This window comes from Carassius auratus, chromosome 44 (assembly GCF_003368295.1).
Source record: "Carassius auratus strain Wakin chromosome 44, ASM336829v1, whole genome shotgun sequence".
NCBI classification, from domain to species: domain Eukaryota; kingdom Metazoa; phylum Chordata; class Actinopteri; order Cypriniformes; family Cyprinidae; genus Carassius; species Carassius auratus.
Genome location: NC_039286.1, coordinates 7,840,670 through 7,859,805, shown reverse-complemented (window position 1 = coordinate 7,859,805; position 19,136 = coordinate 7,840,670). Strand labels below are relative to the sequence as shown.

General features: G+C 36.6%; 1 protein-coding gene across 2 annotated transcripts; it reads right to left on the bottom strand.

Moving 5' to 3' along the window:
• Positions 1 to 117: 117 nt before the first annotated feature.
• LOC113062340 (protein argonaute-3-like) lies at positions 118 to 18,489 on the bottom strand. Of its 2 annotated transcripts, none has more exons than XM_026232129.1 (19): positions 17,942 to 18,489; positions 13,042 to 13,213; positions 12,593 to 12,713; positions 11,726 to 11,934; positions 11,346 to 11,482; positions 10,921 to 11,055; positions 10,548 to 10,635; positions 9,484 to 9,631; positions 9,192 to 9,311; positions 8,909 to 9,052; positions 8,381 to 8,514; positions 8,101 to 8,285; positions 7,540 to 7,699; positions 7,337 to 7,427; positions 6,970 to 7,164; positions 6,618 to 6,752; positions 6,392 to 6,493; positions 6,065 to 6,264; positions 118 to 4,730 (listed from the first exon to the last, which is right to left on the bottom strand). In XM_026232129.1, the coding sequence occupies exons 1-19, from the start codon at positions 17,958 to 17,960 to the stop codon at positions 4,622 to 4,624; spliced, it is 2,604 nt and encodes an 867-aa protein (XP_026087914.1). In that variant the 5' UTR covers positions 17,961 to 18,489; the 3' UTR covers positions 118 to 4,621. The 2 variants fall into 2 exon arrangements, with proteins under 2 accessions (XP_026087914.1, XP_026087915.1); XM_026232130.1 differs by having other exon boundaries at positions 8,930 to 9,052.
• Between the last annotated feature and the right edge of the window lie 647 nt (positions 18,490 to 19,136).

Sequence of the window (19,136 nt, the reverse complement as noted above, 5' to 3'; positions counted from 1 at the left end):
TTATAGTTAATCATCCAATACATATTTTATATCAGCTTTATTTTAAATACCCCAAAATCATTTTTAATAGTTAACAACACTGAACTGCATACTGCTTTTTTGGACAGTAAACAAAAATGCATGTACATTCAATATTTATTCAGATGTATAATTTTTGTGAAAGACAAACAGTTCAAAAAGACATATCCATCAAAGTTTGCATACATACAGTTTTAATTAAAATATTGACAATTAAATAGAACAAACAATGAAAGACCACAATTAGAAAGGTGGAGATAAAACAAAAGACTGGACAAGACGGTTTCAAAACCGGACAAATCTGTTATCAATTCTTTAATATTATTTCATCACACTTGAACTAAACCATTATATCATTGTGTTGCATCACAATGGAAAGAGTGCTGAAAGAATCTTATGAAGCTCCTTCAAGATGAGAAACTTGCATAGTATGATAAATCTGAAACATAATGTGCTGTCTTTAATCACAGATATAGAGATCCTCATTTTATCATCACCAATCATCATGTTCATAAATGTAACAGTTGGATCTGTGAAGTTCATTTATGAAAAGTTGTCTAAAATGGAATTTAGGCCAAATATTAGTGACATAACTAATTTCATTATTGCTATTTCATCACATAGAGAACACAGATTTGTCTTGGTTGTTAAAAATGGTTTGAAGACTAATAATAATAAAAATAATAATAATGAGAAAACGATGCTTGGGATAAGTTTCCAGGCTCTTTACGGTATAGCTCGCCTGGTCAGTGCTTGATCTATTAGTTGTGCAGTGCCAATCCTAAAAGTAGCTATAACCCTTGTAGAAAGTTTGGTCCAGAGACCCTATAACTGGCAAGCTCTGTGATCTAATGTGTTCTTGGCGAATAAAGAGGCACAATCACACCCACACATACAGTTTTAACACTCTTGAACACACAGTATACAGCATATCATATCAATATAACTTCAATATAGGCTAGTTGGGCCCTTACAAATGTTGTATTTTATCTGTTTAAGAACAGCACCAACAGAAAAGGCACATTCCACTAACTCGTCTGCCCAAAGGATGAATCTTCACCTCAGCAAAGCCAGAAAAATAACATCAAGCAGCAAATACTCTAAGCTTGAAGAAAACAATGAATCACTTCAGCTCAGACACTATTATTATATCGAGTTCAAGAGGATGCTTGTGCTTTTGTGTGAATCATCCTTGTTTATCAACTAAATGGAAATGTTTGAGGCAGTACCTTCATGTTTAAGTCAATAGAAGTAATAGCGTGAGAGGACTGAAGCTTCATCCCTTTGTGAACTAAACTATTTCACTCATAAATACCGTAGGACAATGCAGAGACACTCACGAACGACTTTCATTTAAAAAAAACAAGACGAGACGAATCTACTAGTCAATAGTCTATTGCATATTAGCCCAATTATTAGTCACTATGATGATTGACATCACTATTATCATCTTTTGCTTATCTTTCATAGACTTTGTTAGCAAAAATAATTAATGTGAATTATGAAGTTCCATTATTTAAAAATATACTAATATACTTCTCTGAATTAAAAATGCTTTAAGGTATCCACAGTCCAGCTTTAAACCAAGGGGTGGAGAGTGTTACGTCACAGTTTTAGTGGGAGGTGTCATTTAAGCCACACCCACCAACTAAACAAAGCCCCCACCCCTACGCAATCCCCCACCTACAGGACTTTTTTTATAGCGATTTATTCCGTGGCAACTTCAGAAGGCTCTATATGCGGTCATCTAAAGCCAAACGTGCATATGGGTGCAGGTTCTACTGATCACTCCCCTTATTCAAGTAAGTTCAAATGCTGGTAGCGGCAGAGAAGTAACAGTTCTCAAAACATAAAAAAAAAAAAAAAAAAAGAGCACCGAAGCCATTTGACATTTGCGCAAGGTTTTTTTTGTTTACAGAGCTAAACTACAGTTAACTTGCTGAAACCGACATTTTATTTCAGCTGTCTGAATATATCACCACGTTATGTGGGTTTGGTAATTCACAAACCCAATTTTCCAAGAAGTTAGCAAGCTAACCAAAAATCACATCCTGAAAAAATTCCAAACAAGGCTCTAAAAATCTACTTTTTTTTTTTTTCACCTGGTGAAAAGTGAATGCAGAGTTAGACAGATTAGCGTAGTTAACATCCCCGAATTACAGCACCACACCTCTTAGCACCTTGGGAGTCTCGCCAAATCTGAGACCGTACAGCTTTTTGTTTAAGTGCAGCAATATATTTGTCAGTCATTTCTCAGAAACTCTCTTGCTCTCTCCACATATAAAAGCAGATGTAGTTTATGTAAAATAGCAGCTACACTGGTCAACACGTATTTGTGGCTATAGAGCAGAAAGACCACAGTGCCATTCACATTAAGGCCGATGGTAAAGTGTGCCGGAGGCCACAGAGTCAACAAATATAACCCTCCACCTACCCCTACTATAATCCAAATGCCTTTACTCAGTATTATTCTGAGGCACATTGGTTTGGTCTGTGTGGAATGCAGTTGAATATACAGGGGCTATGAACAAGCAGGGGTTTGAAGAAAAGGGTTTACAAAGAAGGCTCAAAAAAAAAAAAAAAAAGTTATTTTTTTAACTTTTTCGAAAATTCAACCTTCAATTTTTGAAATTTGAAAAAAAAAGGGTTTGAAAGTTCAAAAGACAATTTAAAAACTCGAAATGTCCAAATGTTTAACACAAAGTTCAAAAAAATGTCTAAAAGTTCAAAAGAAAATTTAAAGTTTAAAAGTTCAAAAGAAAATGACCAAGGTCTTGGTTTAGTCAGTTCTATACTAGTTCAACTATTCAAATGGCCCTTAAAAACAAAAAAATACCTTAATAACAACAGTTTCAATAGCTAAATATCTGTCCAACATATGTACATGCCACATTTAAGATGTACCCCAATAGAATCGTGTTTTAGGGATATTTCCTATAAAACAGGCACTTTGTCTCATTTGACTTTTTACATGAAAGGTTTTACCAGGATTTCCTGACAGCAAACTGAGTCTTTCCCATAAAACATACCCATGAGAGTAACCATCTCCTCTGTAAACTCAACCCAGCACTCCAGCCATAAAACACACAATCCATTTCAATTCAAGTTCTCTTACACAATGCCACATACAACACATCTAGTGTATATAAAACCAAAGCATTCGCTCATAAGCTATGGTCTGCATTCTATAATGAAAGTCTACGACAGAGCTGTCAATAATTGGCTTATTGCACTAAAAGGCTTATGGGACAGTGTTTGTCAGAGTTCACAGGGCTAAAACGCTAAATTAACAAACTGTTAAGTTAAATAGATAATTTACAGATAAGCAATTGACAAAGCAAGTTAATAGCAACATTATAAATAAGCTCAAATATCATAAATGAGAATAAAATGTCTAACAGCTGTAAAGTTAATATTAATGGATGACGTAACCATCTGAGTAGCCTTGGGTGGAATTATATGTGCACACACATCCATCAAATGTGTTATGGTCACGCTCTGACTGATTTGAACGCTTGCGTTGTAAGCGCACATAAACTGAATGAGGCGCAAAGCATTCAACACACATAAAAGTTGACTGTGGAAACTTTTTGCCAACCCTTGAGTTTCAAAGTTCATCTTTTGGCGATTCTGCAGTTCTTAGCTAATCTGTCACCTCTGCTTAATGAGCGGGCCGAGGAGAAAGCCGTCAGGAACCACAAGGAACTAATGGTTCAATGGTAGGTGCAATATTTTCCAGACAGCGCATGGACTAGAAAGTTAATCACAGAGGTATATAGAATCATTTGAAAGACTGTGGAATTGGAAGAAAAGTGGTACCTCCAATGTCCAAAAAGCAGAATAAGACATGGACACATGGAAAATGAGAAGTAGGGGGACAAATATGGATTTCCAGTTGGTTGGAACAAAATGGAATGACATTTCATTTGTCTTGTTTTTTTTTTTGCTGATGCTAGATTACAATTAGCTTGAAAAACATAATTTTCTGTTAAGTTACTAGTAAAACATCAAGAATAGTCACAGATTAGCGTAAGATGTCATAGCAAACTTTGCACTGCCCTCTAGTTGCATTCCTCCAACGACCGACTTCACCAAACCTAATAAAATACTACTCCTAAACCAAAAGTGGTTCCTAAGATAAGTTTTAACTCTGTTTGAACACACCTGCCTGTCATTTTCAACTGAACCTGACGATGCTGATGTCCAACTTCATGCGTGTATGATTAGTTGTGAAACAAAACTGTGTAGAAGGACAAATCCAGACAAGTAGGGCTCATCACTCTGGTCCTGAAGACATAATGCCTCATTGGTGATCTAGAACGAGCTGATGAAGCAAACCTTTTTAAGCTTGGTTTTGTGACCTAAAATTAAAAGTTATACAGATCTATGAATCTAATAAATAATGGTATAGCTGCAATCTACATATTAAAAACAATCAGTAAGCTAAGCATACTGGAAAGATTGGCTGTTTTTCTATTTCATTACAGTGCAGGTTCCTCCTGTAAGTTCTACATTTGGTTCTCTTTAGCAGCCTGTGATTGGGAGAAGGCCTCCTCCACTAAGTGCATGATGACCAGAGACTGACAGGTCTGTGGTGACTGGGCTAAGCAAAGTACATGGTCCTCAGGGTGTCATGATGGATCTGCACAGCTTTGGCCAGGGCCTGGGGTTCTCGGCCATTACTCTGGCCCGACACGTGACTGCCCTCCGCACTGTGAAAAAGGAGAAGGAAATGAGCAGAGGCCGGCATTTACACTATAGCCGCGTTTCCACTGAAATTACCCGGAACAGTTGTACCAAGAAAAAGGAACAAACTAAATATTATATCAAACAGTATCGCCTCTTTTTATTTTTATTTTAACATATTAATAGATTAATTGAATAAAGACCAAAGATTGCCAGTTAGATTTACCCCAAAATAATTATATTTTATGTTGAACACCTAAAGAGACATCAGAACCAGTGGCAAATGTCAGAAGGACCAGCCAAGGAACTCGCTTGGAACTGATCGTCTCCGAAATCGGTGAAACACATTTTTAAATTGGTTTGGTCTCTATAAATAAACCGCATATTATATATTTAAACAACTACATTCTCGCCTGAAATACTTTTAAAATTACATTTCATGACACAATAACAGAAATATTTAGAAAATATAAAATTAAATAAAACTGAATAAATGGAGGTTGAAAACACAATGCTGTGTGAACTACATCAATCGGCATGTTTAGCGCACAAATCCCGCTCCCGAATGTTCCGGACCTTTGAAAAAGTACTACCCATGGACTGTATAACTTGCGAAAATGGACTTTCTGAGGGGCAATTTGTTTACACAGAACTTTATTTAGTTCCTGTTTCCTGCGGTGGAAACACACCGAGTACCAACCCAAAGTCTCTAGTTCCTGGGTAAAGTTCCAGCGGTGGAAACACGGCTCAAGAAACACATTTTCCTCGACATACCAAGGAGATACAAATTTATACAGTATGTTACAGATTTCCATTTCAAACAAATACTGGTCTTTCTAACTTTCTAAAAACAACTGAAAACAAGCGTAATATTTCAGTGTTTATTGCGTTTCCGCTAAAATAAATGCAGCCATAATGAGCATTAAAGAATCCTATTTTTTTTCCCTTCATTTAAAACAATTTACCTATCCCAAACTTTTTGAACAGTTCATACTGTATGCTGTACATACTGTAGTAGTAGAATGCACACATCAGTATAACTTAAAACGGGAAAAATCTCCTGTTTTAACACTAAATAGTGAAAACATGTAGATACAGTCTAAATCTGTGACTATGATCTGTCTTTCAGGTGGCTAGCTTGAATAATTTGACTTCCTGAATTCAAGCCATTACTCTGAATCACTGAAATTAATAATACTGGCTTACTTTGTCAAAGAAACACCTGCCTGAACCAAGAATATGCAAAGCCAACTCAAATCAAAGTGATTGACAGCTTCTAAAAGCCTTTCATTTGAATCAAACAAAACATTTCTACTTGTAGATACCAAGACAGAGACAATCAAGCGAGTAAATCTCATACCTGTCGTGCTCTTTATCCACTAAATGGTAGCGGGCTCTAAAGGCCACTAAGTGGGCATAGTAGGCAGGCGCAGGGATTGAAACGGAGCGGGTACAGCGTACATATGTGTGGCATAGCTGGTAGGTCAATAGCTGGAACTCATCGGCTGTAAAGCAGTTGTCATCCCACAGCACGTGGTAGTGTGATGGTCGGCTTGTACCCTGGGTAAAAGAGGTTAATTAATCATTTTGATGAGATGCATTAGGTTAACTTCTTCCAAATGGTGAAACTATGAACAGATTTATTAACTCTATCAATCTATCAATTGATTTAACAGGATGTCCTTACCTGTATTCCAGCATGGCTGCACAGATAAAAGTCAAATTCATATGGATGGGTGATATCAGTGTCCACTGTGGTACCTGCTGGTATGTTACCACTGCGGCCCACCTTTGAAAATAAATAAATACAAAAAGAAGAATGGTGAGCGTGAGAGATAAAAAAAAAAAATTTGAAAATGAGAAAAAGTGAGGAAAATGTAACGAAGCTTTTAGGAGAAGTCGGTCATATTCACCCTCTCAGAGTTGTCAGCGCAGAACAGGCGAGTGTGGTGGCGTTTCTGTACGACGATGTAGGTAATTCCCGGTTGATAATCCTTCTCAAGGCTGATACAAGCTTCACGTATGGCCAGCAACTCGTAGTACAGCACCTAGAAATAAAGAGGTCAAATACTGCACAGTTCAAAAATACTTCTGAATATGGCAGGATAATGGAAAAACAGATAAGCATGATTATGAACACATAGCATTATGAAAATTGTACAAAACAAGTAAAAACCACAGCAAGCAGCGCAGATGACCACATGAAAAACAGATTGGCTGTATTACTTTTTCAGCTCATCAGTGCTTTTTTCTGGAGAGCCTCACCTGTCTGAACTGTCCCTCAGACACACCATCCCTGTAGAAGATGATTCTGGTGGGTTTGTAGTGGGTGGACTTGTAGAACTGAATGAGCAGCTCTCGCACCATGGATGCCAGGTCCTGAATCACCTCCTGTCTGGGCCTCTGGACACGGACGGTGGCACAGTACCTGCTGGGGTGAGCATCCATGCTGCCCACCACCTGTGTGAAAAAAGAGCATTCTTTGAAATATCTTCAGCTGTTCAATGGTGGTCTAACTTTCAGGTCAGTTTAGGTTTTGCTAATTATTTTTTTTTCTTCACCAGTGTGAATAATGTCATTGAATTATAGGGTTTGATATAAAAGTTGTGTATATATGTTCTGTTGTTCTCACAGCTGCAATGGAGGGTTTCTTGCTGTCTCCTGCGGGTGGATGAGTGACATCAGCTCCCAGAAAAATAACAGGCTGCTGGAACACAGATGGGCTGAAAAACAGCATCAATTCACATAAACAGGTGTTTGGTACATTTAAGGACATTGTGTTTTAAGCAAGGAAACCAAGTTTTCAGAGTAAATTGATTCATTTAGTTCTCTTACCGCTGATGGGGTACCAGTATATTGTTGATGCCACCCAGTTTGACGTTGATCTTGAGACAGAGGTTGGAGAGGGTCTGAGGGGAGGTTTTGACCACGTTCTTCACCTGAACGCACTGAGTGGCCATTCCCAGAAGAGTGTCTCCAACCCGTTTCACTTCCGCTGGAGAAAGAGCACAGAGTGTAACAGTGAGGAGCTCAAAGAATATATCAAGGGAGAATAGACACCATATTTAATTCATTAAAACTGACATGAACGAAGCACACACTGTGCTGAACTCAATGTGTTGAACTGTTGCATATACATCTGGGTGTCGGTCATGCAAATTTGTATTATTTTATATAACACAGAATCCAATTTCATTAAAATATACAATTACAGGTTTTATATATACACTGAAGCTCAAAGTTTAAATCAGAGACAATATTAAAACATATTTATTAACACTCTCATACTGGCAAGTCACAAGAAAAGGAAGGTGATTCGCCCTAATAATTCTAATCGAATGAAGAGGAATTTAGGAAACTCCATCACAAAATAAACATCTGTCCATATATAGTTACCGTAGACAGGAGTTTTCCCAGGCAATATGACGATGATGAGTTGGAGGCCAGCATAGGTGTTTTTCAGGTGGCGGAACATGGGCTCCACATTATCTGCTCCCTGAGCATATTTGCAAAAACATGGCTGGCCCTGTATGGGCATCCCTGCATCCTTAGAAATCTTCCGCAGCTGGTCTGTAAACCCCCTACAAAAAGACGAGAGACAACTTGAGTATTTCTGATTCACTTCTATTAATAAATTGTGCTTTGGCAAATGACAAAAAGATGGAAAAAGCTTTACTTGAGAACTTCCTCTCTGCATTGTCTCTGAGTGGCAAAGCAAGCAATGGCCCACATTTTGATCTCCACACCAGTATGAAACTGCTTGCCTCTCATGTCCCACACACCATGACTTGGGGTGGCCACTGTACGATTCTGTAACACAAGGTTGTTGTCATTTGTTGAGATCAAATAGTACACGAATTCAGGCAGTATAGGGCGTTCATTTTCAGCCAAACTTACAGCATATGTATTTCTAAACAGCTGTCATGCAACAATGAATTATTCACAATTAACCATAAAACACATATAAACAATAAAGGAAAATGCATTTTCCAAATGCAAAAGCAAGATATTTGAAAAGACAAGCAATTAAACACCAGCAACAAGAACCTTATTCTGTTTAAAGAAACCCACACAGAAACTCCCCTCAAATGCAGACATAAAAAATTAGCACACATCAATTACAATATTAAATGATAAATCTAGACACAAACAATGACCAATTTCTAGCCACACATATGGTGCATGAATGAAAGGGAATGGGTACCATAAATTGTTCAGAGCTCACCCTGCCGCCATACTGCAGCATAGGGGCGGGCAGGACACGACCCGTCACCTCCGCCATCTCATCCCGCACACGGAACTGGAACTCCTGCACAAAGGGGTCCGAGTTGTAGTTGGCACTGCGCACCTATGGATTCAGAAAGATTAGAGTTAAGACTGATTGAAAATCTTTGGGACAGATGTTGTTTTTCCATGAAAGCAACATTTTGGTAGTCTTCATTCTTGAAGAATTACTGCAGCATCAGAGAGCGACACACTGAACTCACCAGTCTGCTGATCTCCTCTTGTCTGTCCGGTGCTGAGCGAGCTGTGGCTTTGATCATGGTGGAGGTTTGGTTGTCTGTTAATTTTTTAATGCAGCGTTGGCCTGCCACAATGTTGCACACCTGAGGGATAAAGAGGATGATCAATTTTGGATCCATTAAAATAGATCAAGAAATTTGAAAATCTTCTGACAATGTCATTTAGTGTAGAAATGAATCCATAAATCAGTGAAGAGATGGTGGCTGTGGAAAAAAATGGTAGCGAATCTAATAGATCAAATATCTTGACTCTCACCTCCAAAGGCAGGTATGTGTGTTTCTGCTCCTGCCCCACTTGTAGGCAGGGCAGATGGGGATACTTGAGCTGCAAGTTGTACTTTTCCCTGAAGTATTGTGCCACTGTTCTCTCCACGGTGTGACCATTTTCCAACTGTAAAGGAAACCTGACAAAGTAAATAAAAAAATGAGTGGGGAGCTGGGGTGATAAGCATTAAACAAAAAAAGTACAAAACATTTCTGAAATGGTTTCTTCACTACATCTTGAAGGAATAGTTCACCCAAAAACTAAACATCTGATGAAAATTACAAAGCCCATTTAAGATGTAGATGAGTTTGTTTCTTCATCACATCAGATTTGCGAAAGTTTTGCATTACATCACTTGCTCACCAGTGGATCCTCTGCAGCGAATGGGTGCCATCAGAATGCAAACACCTGCTTAAAACATCTCAATAATCAACATGACTCCAGCCCAACAATTAACCTCTTGTTAAGCAAAAAGCTGCATATTTGTAATAAACACCATTAAGAAATTTTAACTTCAAAAACAAGTCCATAATCCATAATTATCATCAAAAATCCACCAATATATTTGTTTAGAACTGTTTTACAGTGTTTCACCTGTAAACGTTTTGTGGATATTTCTGTGCACAGAGAATATGTGCATATTTTTCACTTGATTCGGATATGATGACTGGAGAAAGCATTATTATGAATAGAGGAATCCTATTTTAGTTAGAAGCAATGGTTTGAAGTTAAAATATATTAATGATAACTTTGTTTCTTACAACCACACAGCTTTTTGCTTCACAGGACATTAATTGATGGGCTGTAGTCATGTGGATTATGGTGATATTTTTAGCAACAGTTTGGACTCGAATTCTGACGGCACCCATTCACTGCAGAGGATCCACTGGTGAGCAAATGATATAATTCTTCAATATAACAAAAAAGACAGTAAAATATTAGTTTTTTTTTTTTGACACAGTATATACTTATTGACCTGTCTGCTAATTGAGACACAATCAAACCTCACATTACAATAAGAAATATACAAAACAATGCATATACAGTACACTTACGTCTGGTGGCTTGCTGGTCGACGAGTAACATTACACACCCTGTACTTCCTCCGCATGGTGCCACAGTGGGTGACCTCCACCTTTAGACCTGATGAGAGGAGATCGTATTTACACCATACAGATGCAACTGCTCAGTTTACAGCACAGAGTATTTTGACTATTAAATACAGTATTGTAAATATCACGTTTCAGTCCAAGCTGCCAATTTTATTTATGCAAAAATTAAAGAATGTGCTGATTTGGTGCTCCTTCTGCAGAACCATTTCCTCTTATTAGTAATGTTGTGCTGTTAATTTTTTTTTGGAGGACTATGATGTTTTTTTCAGGATTCTTTGATGAATAGAAATATCTCTATTCTTCCATTCACACAAACCTTTGATTTCTTTGGTGAATTTGACTCTATGGGAATCAGTAAGAGGTCGAGGCTGCTCATCGATGTTGTGGATATCCAAATCCTCACACATGAACTGAATGACAGGCTGAGCTTTGTAGAATGCAGTAGCAGACACTGTGGAGAAATTAAAACAGGGTTGATGTCTCACCAATTGCTAATTAAATAGCTAAAAAGTCATTTGCAGGTTAAATCCCCCAAAATATGAACGTTGCGATGCTTTTAAAAACTGGACTATCTTGTTTTTCCGACCAGTGACAAATAGGGGGAGAAAATAGAAGAATGTCAATAATTGCATAATTATTTTGCCATTGTTTGATCTTTTTCTTTTATCTGATCTTTTCTAACCACTGAACAACATCCAGATCATGTAACTAGATAATTCAGACCAAAATGTTTTAACTTACCATCAATGTTTAACATCATCTTCCACATAGCTGGTCGCACTGACTGGTGAAAGCCAAACCACACCTCCCTCCCCCCACCCAGTGGGTGATCATAGCCCTCAGGGGAGGAGAAAAAAGATCGTCCCACCGGAGTGTACCTAAAGGGAGAGAAGACAAATAACACCGTTGTAACCAGCAGAATAAACCTGTACAAAATAACTGACCTAAATTATCCTTATCCAACCAATTACTGTTTATGCTACTCTAATCTACAACAAAAAACTGTCTCATTTTACTAATACATGCACTGTATCGTTAAAGAGATAACAATCACTTAAAGCTTTTCTAATTGTATTAAATGCCCTTAATGATCAGGTAACAGTACTCGGGGGAACTCTTACCTCATAGATGGCAGATGGCGCAAAACAACATCTACAGCGTGTACGGGATTGGTGCTGATTGGCTTATCCAGGTTCAGAGGATCAGATGTGCTCCGCCCAGTCAGGACCTCATGCAGCAAATGCCAACTGACCAGTGACACAAACTTAATGGTGACCTTGAACAGCCTGTCCTTCCCACCTTCACCTGGCAAGGTCACATCCAAGTCCACCTACAGGTAATACACAAATTGGCACAAGTTTACAAAAGTGTGTCATTTAGTCATACAGGTTAAATAATAAAAGACATTTCTAAAGTATGAGATGTTCCCTTTTACGTATAAAATATAAATAATTTTTTTAATATCGCATTTGTAAATGTGCAAATGCATTAAGGCAAAATCTTTTCGTTGCATGTGATCAATTTTTTATTTCTAAAATTAATACATTAGCATTAATACATTAGCAAAATTTTAACACATTAGCATTTTTACATTCATTTCTTTCCATTTCTTGATTGTATAAAATTAAATGACATTTTCCTGATTTATACTTTAATACATTATACAATACTTTAATGTCCACTATCAATATTCTAGTTATGTCTGTATTTATTAAGGTATTAATAATCATATGCTTTGTGCAAACATATACCGTATGCATAAAACAACACTAATAATGAAATAATCAAGATGCTGTTCTATAGCAGTCTTGATAGTTCGGTAGGCCTATTACAAAAAAGTTTGCAGCAAATATTTATAAGAATTACAGTTGGTATCATAACAGGAATGTGATGATGAACATTATCAAATACATGTATCAAGGCTTAATTACTTTTAAGTACTCTAAGGTACTTCCCACCAACCCTGGAGCCCAGGTCTTATGTCTTACCCCCGCTGTGGCCACTGGTAACGGTTGGGCGGTGTAGAGGCTTTTCTTGCCATCATAGACTGGTCTTCTGTCCCCAAAGATTGTCACCTTAAAGTGCTGCACCATGGAATTCACCACCTCCCTAGAACCCATTACAGAAAGGGGTCATAGTAGTGGTTATCATAGGTTTAAAAGAATAGTTCACCCAACAATTAAAACTTGCTGGAAATTAATCAAACCTCAGGCCATCCAAGGTGTAAATTATTTTTTTCTTCATTGGAACAGGGTAAATTTTTCAGCAATGTAATTTGGTGAACTGTCCTTAATGATGAAACAAGATTGTGTTTATTTTGTTTTCAATCTGACTATACAGATTGATTAATGCACATATTTCTTTGGCAAAAAAAAAAATGTTTAAAAAAAATAAGTGTCACAAACTACAAGTATCATTATTGCTCATTGTTTGGTACCTGTTAACACGACGTGGGCACTTTTCGGGCTTGATGTCCACATCGTACAGGTAGACATCCATTTTGGGGATGTCCACCTGGAAGCAGTTGGCCAGCAGCTTGATGGGCTTCCCCATGGTGCCATAGCCTGGCCTCCGAGGTACGGAGAACAGGGGCGCAGCCCCAACGGCTCCTGTTATGAAAATCAGAGGGGATTTTCCATCAGTATGAGTTTTGAAAACTTACTACATTACATAGACTTTCAAAATCAGTTATTACCACTGAACTGAATGAAAAAGAAAACCTAAACAAGCCCCCACAAAAATATATGACACATAAAGTCAAAAAGACACTGTCATGGTGCCATCATAATAATAATGACATTAAAGCCATATCAACCTTCATAGAGATATAAAAGCGTTATTTCTCATGATTAATATCTGAATTAATAATAGTAAATCACCTCTTCGATTCGTGACACGAAATTTAAACAGTGGGTGTTATTTGTCTTATCAGGAGATTTCCTCTAAATACCTACTCAGTGGAAACAACATAACAGTCAGCACCATCACACCACACCACACACATAACCAGTAACCCACATCTTTCATACACGTCACTGTTTACCTGCGAAACAAATAAAACGCATACACTGTCAGCTGAGACTTCTACAGAAAGATTGCAACCAATTTGGCTTGAATATTTAAAGGCACACATACAGATATCTCCAAAACACAACTCAGATTCTCAGTATAGTCAAATAAAATGCCTATTTTTGGGAACATTAAGAAACATTTTTTGCATTGCATTTTTAAGACAGGTGATTTAACAACTTTCAGAAACAGGAAGTTCACCCACAAATGTCATTTACTAATGTCATCAATTACTCAAATAACTCAAGTTGTTCCGAACCTGTGTGAATTTCTTTCGGCTGCTGAACACTAAATATGTTATTTTGAAGACATCAACAGCTGACAGTAGTCCTGACATTATAGAAGTTAATGGTTACAGTCAACTGTTTGGTTACCAACATTCTTTAAAATATCTTCTTTCGTGTAAATTATGACAAAAATTTTCTTTTTGGGTGAACTATTGCTTTAAAGACCTCGACCAGAAGTCACAGTTAAGTCATTTTAAGTTACATTAATTATACTGAAAGTTTTTAGATGACTAGGACCTCTGTTCAAAGACAATAATAAGAGTTCTGTAACTATAACTTCAGATAACAAAATCCACAGCCAAATTAACAGCATTTGTTGATATTGCTATAAAATAATAATACTAAATAAAAACTAAAGAAATATTGCTGCTATAATATTTCAGTGCAATGTATTTGCAAAATAATACAATAATTGTTTTATACTACAATTGTAAAATTATAATACTAATATTTATGACAGTCTTAATTTCTTCATTTTCAAATTTCATGGAGCCCTTAAGTGCTTTGCATGTAAGAACACACTGCTGTGCATCACTCTTTTTTATTTATTTGCTTAATTAAATCACAGCCTATGTGATTTGATAATCACACCAAGGCGGAATACGGGGGATCTTTTAGAGCAATGTTTCTCAGTAACTTTGGACAATGTTGCCATCAATGGGCAACCAGGTGAGACACAGGGCCAACCTAAGGTATCCAGATAGAAATGTGTTACCAATCCTCAATGAGAAATTAGGCTGATGATACACAGGGCAACTTTTCGAGCAATGCTGCTGGGCAACTTTGGGTAATGTCAACCATGTGAGACACAGGGCCCATGACGAGCTAAACAGACATTTGTGATCCATTCTCAACGTGAAAGTGCCCAAGCAACATTGCTCAAAACAAAAAAAAACAACAAAAAAAAACATTGCCCAAGCAACATTTCTCAAAAAGTTGCCATGATTCGGTTTTATTTCGATGAATCATGCAGGCTTTATCTTGAAGTCATGGCAGGTTTCTTTAATGGAAAAGAGTGCCCACCTCTCTTTACAGAAAACATATTTAGCCATACGTTGAAGAATTAATGACCTTTCTGCTTGTCTATTTAAATCTGCTTTAGATGTTCAGCCTTGTCGTCATTTAAAAGTTTCTTTCACTTTGAATACCAACTCTGACATCACTTTTCTCTTTTTTCACATTGAGTAGCATGCTGCATTAACACATCATGTCACAGTGGGCGAGACTGTTACTGGTGTTGTAAAGACGCTTTAGAGGGGGTTTACAGATCGAAACCGTTACCGAGAGATGTGTGTAAGGGGAATTCGACAGCAACTGCTACTTACACTTCCCAGTGTGCTGTTGCTATGCCGGTGGCACTCATGTGGCTTCTTATCACCATAGCAGCCAAGACTACACTAACAACCAATTCAAGGAAGAACAGCTGTTTCTATATATAGACACAGGTACAATTGATCTTGTAGGTCACACATGTGCGTTCACTCTGCAATGTTCATGCAGAAATCTCACCATGAAACACTTGATTGTAATGTTCACACGCATTCATGCTCAACAAGTCCATTTTTCTCCCTTTATTTGAAATCCAGAGCGGTTTCTTGACATCACAGACTAAGAGGAACTACAGGTTTGACAGTGATGTGGTAACGTACACTCAGATCAGTTCGAAAGGCTATTGTTGGTCTGCTGCTTGGAGTGTAACGCTCACTTAACTGGCAAATAGGTGACTGGCATGTTTACAAGGGTTTCACTCATTCAGGGACTGAAACACATCTCCGTTCTCATCATTTAATTATTTAAAGCTAGTCAAGCAGAAGAATTTAAAGTTGTCTGATACTGTTGTGTTTAGACAGTCAATTTTGCACTTGATATGGGCTTCTATTAATGACAGACTGATATATCTGCTAACAGTTGCTAAATGTGTGTCAATATGACAATTGTTAAATTTTCAGCATTTATAACGCAGATTCACTGATTTACAGAAGTGGTACACTGGTCATTCTGCCTAGTGTAGGCTGGTAATAATATTTTTTTCCTATATTTTTAATTACATTTTGTCAATATTTGTGTGAAATATGTTTCAATATAAAATTAAAAAACTTGAACCAATAATAATAATAATAATAAAAAATATGTATTACATACAATGTGTGACTTTTGATCAAATTAATTTTATAGTGAAATATAGGGAAGGGGCATTCTGATCTCATATCACACAAATCAAATCCTTATTTGGGCGAACTGGAACAGTTAGCCAAAAGTCAACTACATAAAAGACATTTTAAACAATACACTAACTTTTCTTAAAATATTTTTATTATAATTAAGGGATAAATGATCATTCGGTTCCAGCAGTACTCTTCCTAAGATTAACACTGTTTGTGAGCATCTGTTTCCATTTATTTGCCCCCTGCTACTTTATTACTTTTTTACAGTGACTTTTGATCAAAATAATTTCTGAAAGCCCTCATATACACACACACACACACATATATATATATATATATATATATATATATATATATATATATATATATATATATATATTTGAATGTTTGTATGCATGTATAGGACTTGTGAAATTGATAAATCTAGTAATAAAAATTTTATTTACTGTATTTCATAGAAAATCATGGAATTTGGCTAAATTTGAATGAGCAAATTGAAAGCACTTAATCCAATCATAATAAATCTTTTTAGGTTATTAAAACAGAATTCAGAAAAAATATTTTTAAATTTGTTATTTGTCAGACCTAGTAGAGTTAGCCAAAAGTTAGACAGTACTTTGCTTCGGGTTAACTTCTATTCGGGATTCTATTTGTAAGCATCACTACTTGTATGCATAATTGTTTATTTATTTCTTTTTTTCACAGTGAACTTTGGCCAAATTAATTTCTGCTGGAACTTAATAAAATCGCATCTTAGACAAATGCTATATTAAAGTTGTATTAATATTAAAGTTTTTTTTCTTCTTTTAAATCATACATACATACATACATACATATATATATATATATATACACACTATATATACACACTATATATATATATATATATATATATATATATATATATATATATATATATATATATATATATATATATATATATATATATATATACATACTATACAAGGGGTTTTCAAGCATCAAAACAATTAAAGTTTAATACAGCTTTATTATTTTCTCAATACATTAGAATGTAATATTTTAAATATTTACCACTATCCTAAGAGTCTTTTGAAATCAGCAAAAAGTATTAAAACAATTTAAATAAAATTTTGTATGATCACTTTTTATTTATATGTAATGTATGTACAGTCAGAATGAGTATGTTGTTTAATTTTTACAATAAATAATATGTTATGCTTAATAACGATGGAACATTATTTCACCAATATTTTGATTTTTGTTTTACGTTACAATTAAACCGATACACATTATTATCTCGGTGTCTGAGCATCTACAATTAATAGTTTCTAAAGGAACTTTTGGTTAAATACAAAACTCCTAAACAAACTCCTAAATCAAGTCTCCTAAAACTCCTACGTAAGATTATTCACATTGATAAAGCGTTGATTTAGTGACAGTCGTCATGGAAACGGACAATCAGAAATCCCCCCTCCCCCCGGCAGCTCGAGGACTGCCGCACCTGACGCACGCAGCACCTGTGCGTGACAGCTGTGCCACAGCGGACTGACGTCAGCAGAGAAAGTGAGTCAGGATCAGCCAAAAAAAAAAAAAAAATTACCCAAAACCCTCACAATAATTTGGTTGCTACACCCAAACGTACACGAGCAGTAAAATAAACCAAAAACGTATTCTTATCTCGAAATGCAGTTATTAACAACTCACCAAGGACGTTTGCTAAGCAATTAACGTGTGTTGTGCTGACGGTGGACGTAACAAAGTTACACAGTGTCCATTCGCCATAGTTCGGAATAGACAAGAATCCTAAATCGGTCTGAAAACGAGAGCAACGTACCTGTAGTTCCGATTTCCATTCATGGGGTCTCTGTCCGGATTATAGCCGGCTCCAGGGGATCAAATACCGGCCAAATGGTGTTTGTTTAAAGCCGCTGAATGTCCCGAATTACACCCGGCTCCTACCGCGGGAGCTGAAGCGGGCCGCTCGGAGGTTCTGCTCTGCTCGGAGCTCCACCCAGCCAGTAACAAGTCAGTCAACCAAAAGGCACGAAATCCCAACCGTGTCTCCTACAGTTTGTCGTAGATCCGTGATTGCTACCAGCTGACAATCCAAAAGACTCTGGAGAAAAGTATTTTTAACAGCCGTCGCGAAACAGAGTTTGTCAGGAGCCTCGAACCATTCGCAGTGTCTTCTAAAGTGCCAGTCTCCTATAATATAAAGACATACACTCACATATGAAGTTTATAGATGAATATCCGCTGCCGAGTCGAAAATGTGTATTTTATTCTAGTCGCTTTAGTCCGAGTTTGCCCAGCGGCCGTTGACGTCTCATCGACTCTGTCGGTGTGTTACCGGTTTGCCTAGGGTTTACCATCTCTGTACAGTCAGGCGTGTTGCCAGATTTATCAAAAACAAGCAAGTTGGTATGACAAAACTATGCGGCTTACATCCTCAAAATCATCCTAAAATAGCCTAATTTCTAGCCTAAAGATTATTAAGGTTTCGAGTCACTGTTAAACTGAAATCATCCCCAAACCTGAAATCGCCCATATTTATAAGCAAAAAAATAAGTCAAAGAAACCTAAAATGCAGTGACATGGCAACACTGAATCAGGGAGACCCACAGGAAATACCAAACGCAGGAAACACCGTCACTTCCTAGCATAATGTCATTTATTTAATCCGCCTTAGATTGTTAATTCATAGGTAGTGTAAGATCATAAATTACATAAACTCTCTATAAAAAATGTTTTATTGTGAAGAAAAAAAACTTTATATATATATTAGAACAGTAAATGATAATATTTCCTTCTCATTCCTTCCTTGTTTTACAAGAACAAATCCTCCAATTTGATCTGGTATTATATCCACATGTATGGTCCTCTGTCAAATATTATTTTCTTTTAGTGGCATTTTATATGTTGTTATCTTAAATATTATGTACCTTATCTTTTTTCACATTTGATTTAAATGTTTTGCTACTTGCTTATTTTTTTCTTTTTCTGTGTTTTTACACATGTAGTGTTCATCT

Coding starts and splice junctions, on each gene's coding strand:
- LOC113062340 (XM_026232129.1), bottom strand. Junction 12,714..13,041: donor TGCCCACGTCGTGTTAACAG/GTACCAAACAAT, acceptor AATGGGTTCTAG/GGAGGTGGTGAATTCCATGG. Junction 11,483..11,725: donor CGCCATCTGCCATCTATGAG/GTAAGAGTTCCC, acceptor CTCTCCCTTTAG/GTACACTCCGGTGGGACGAT.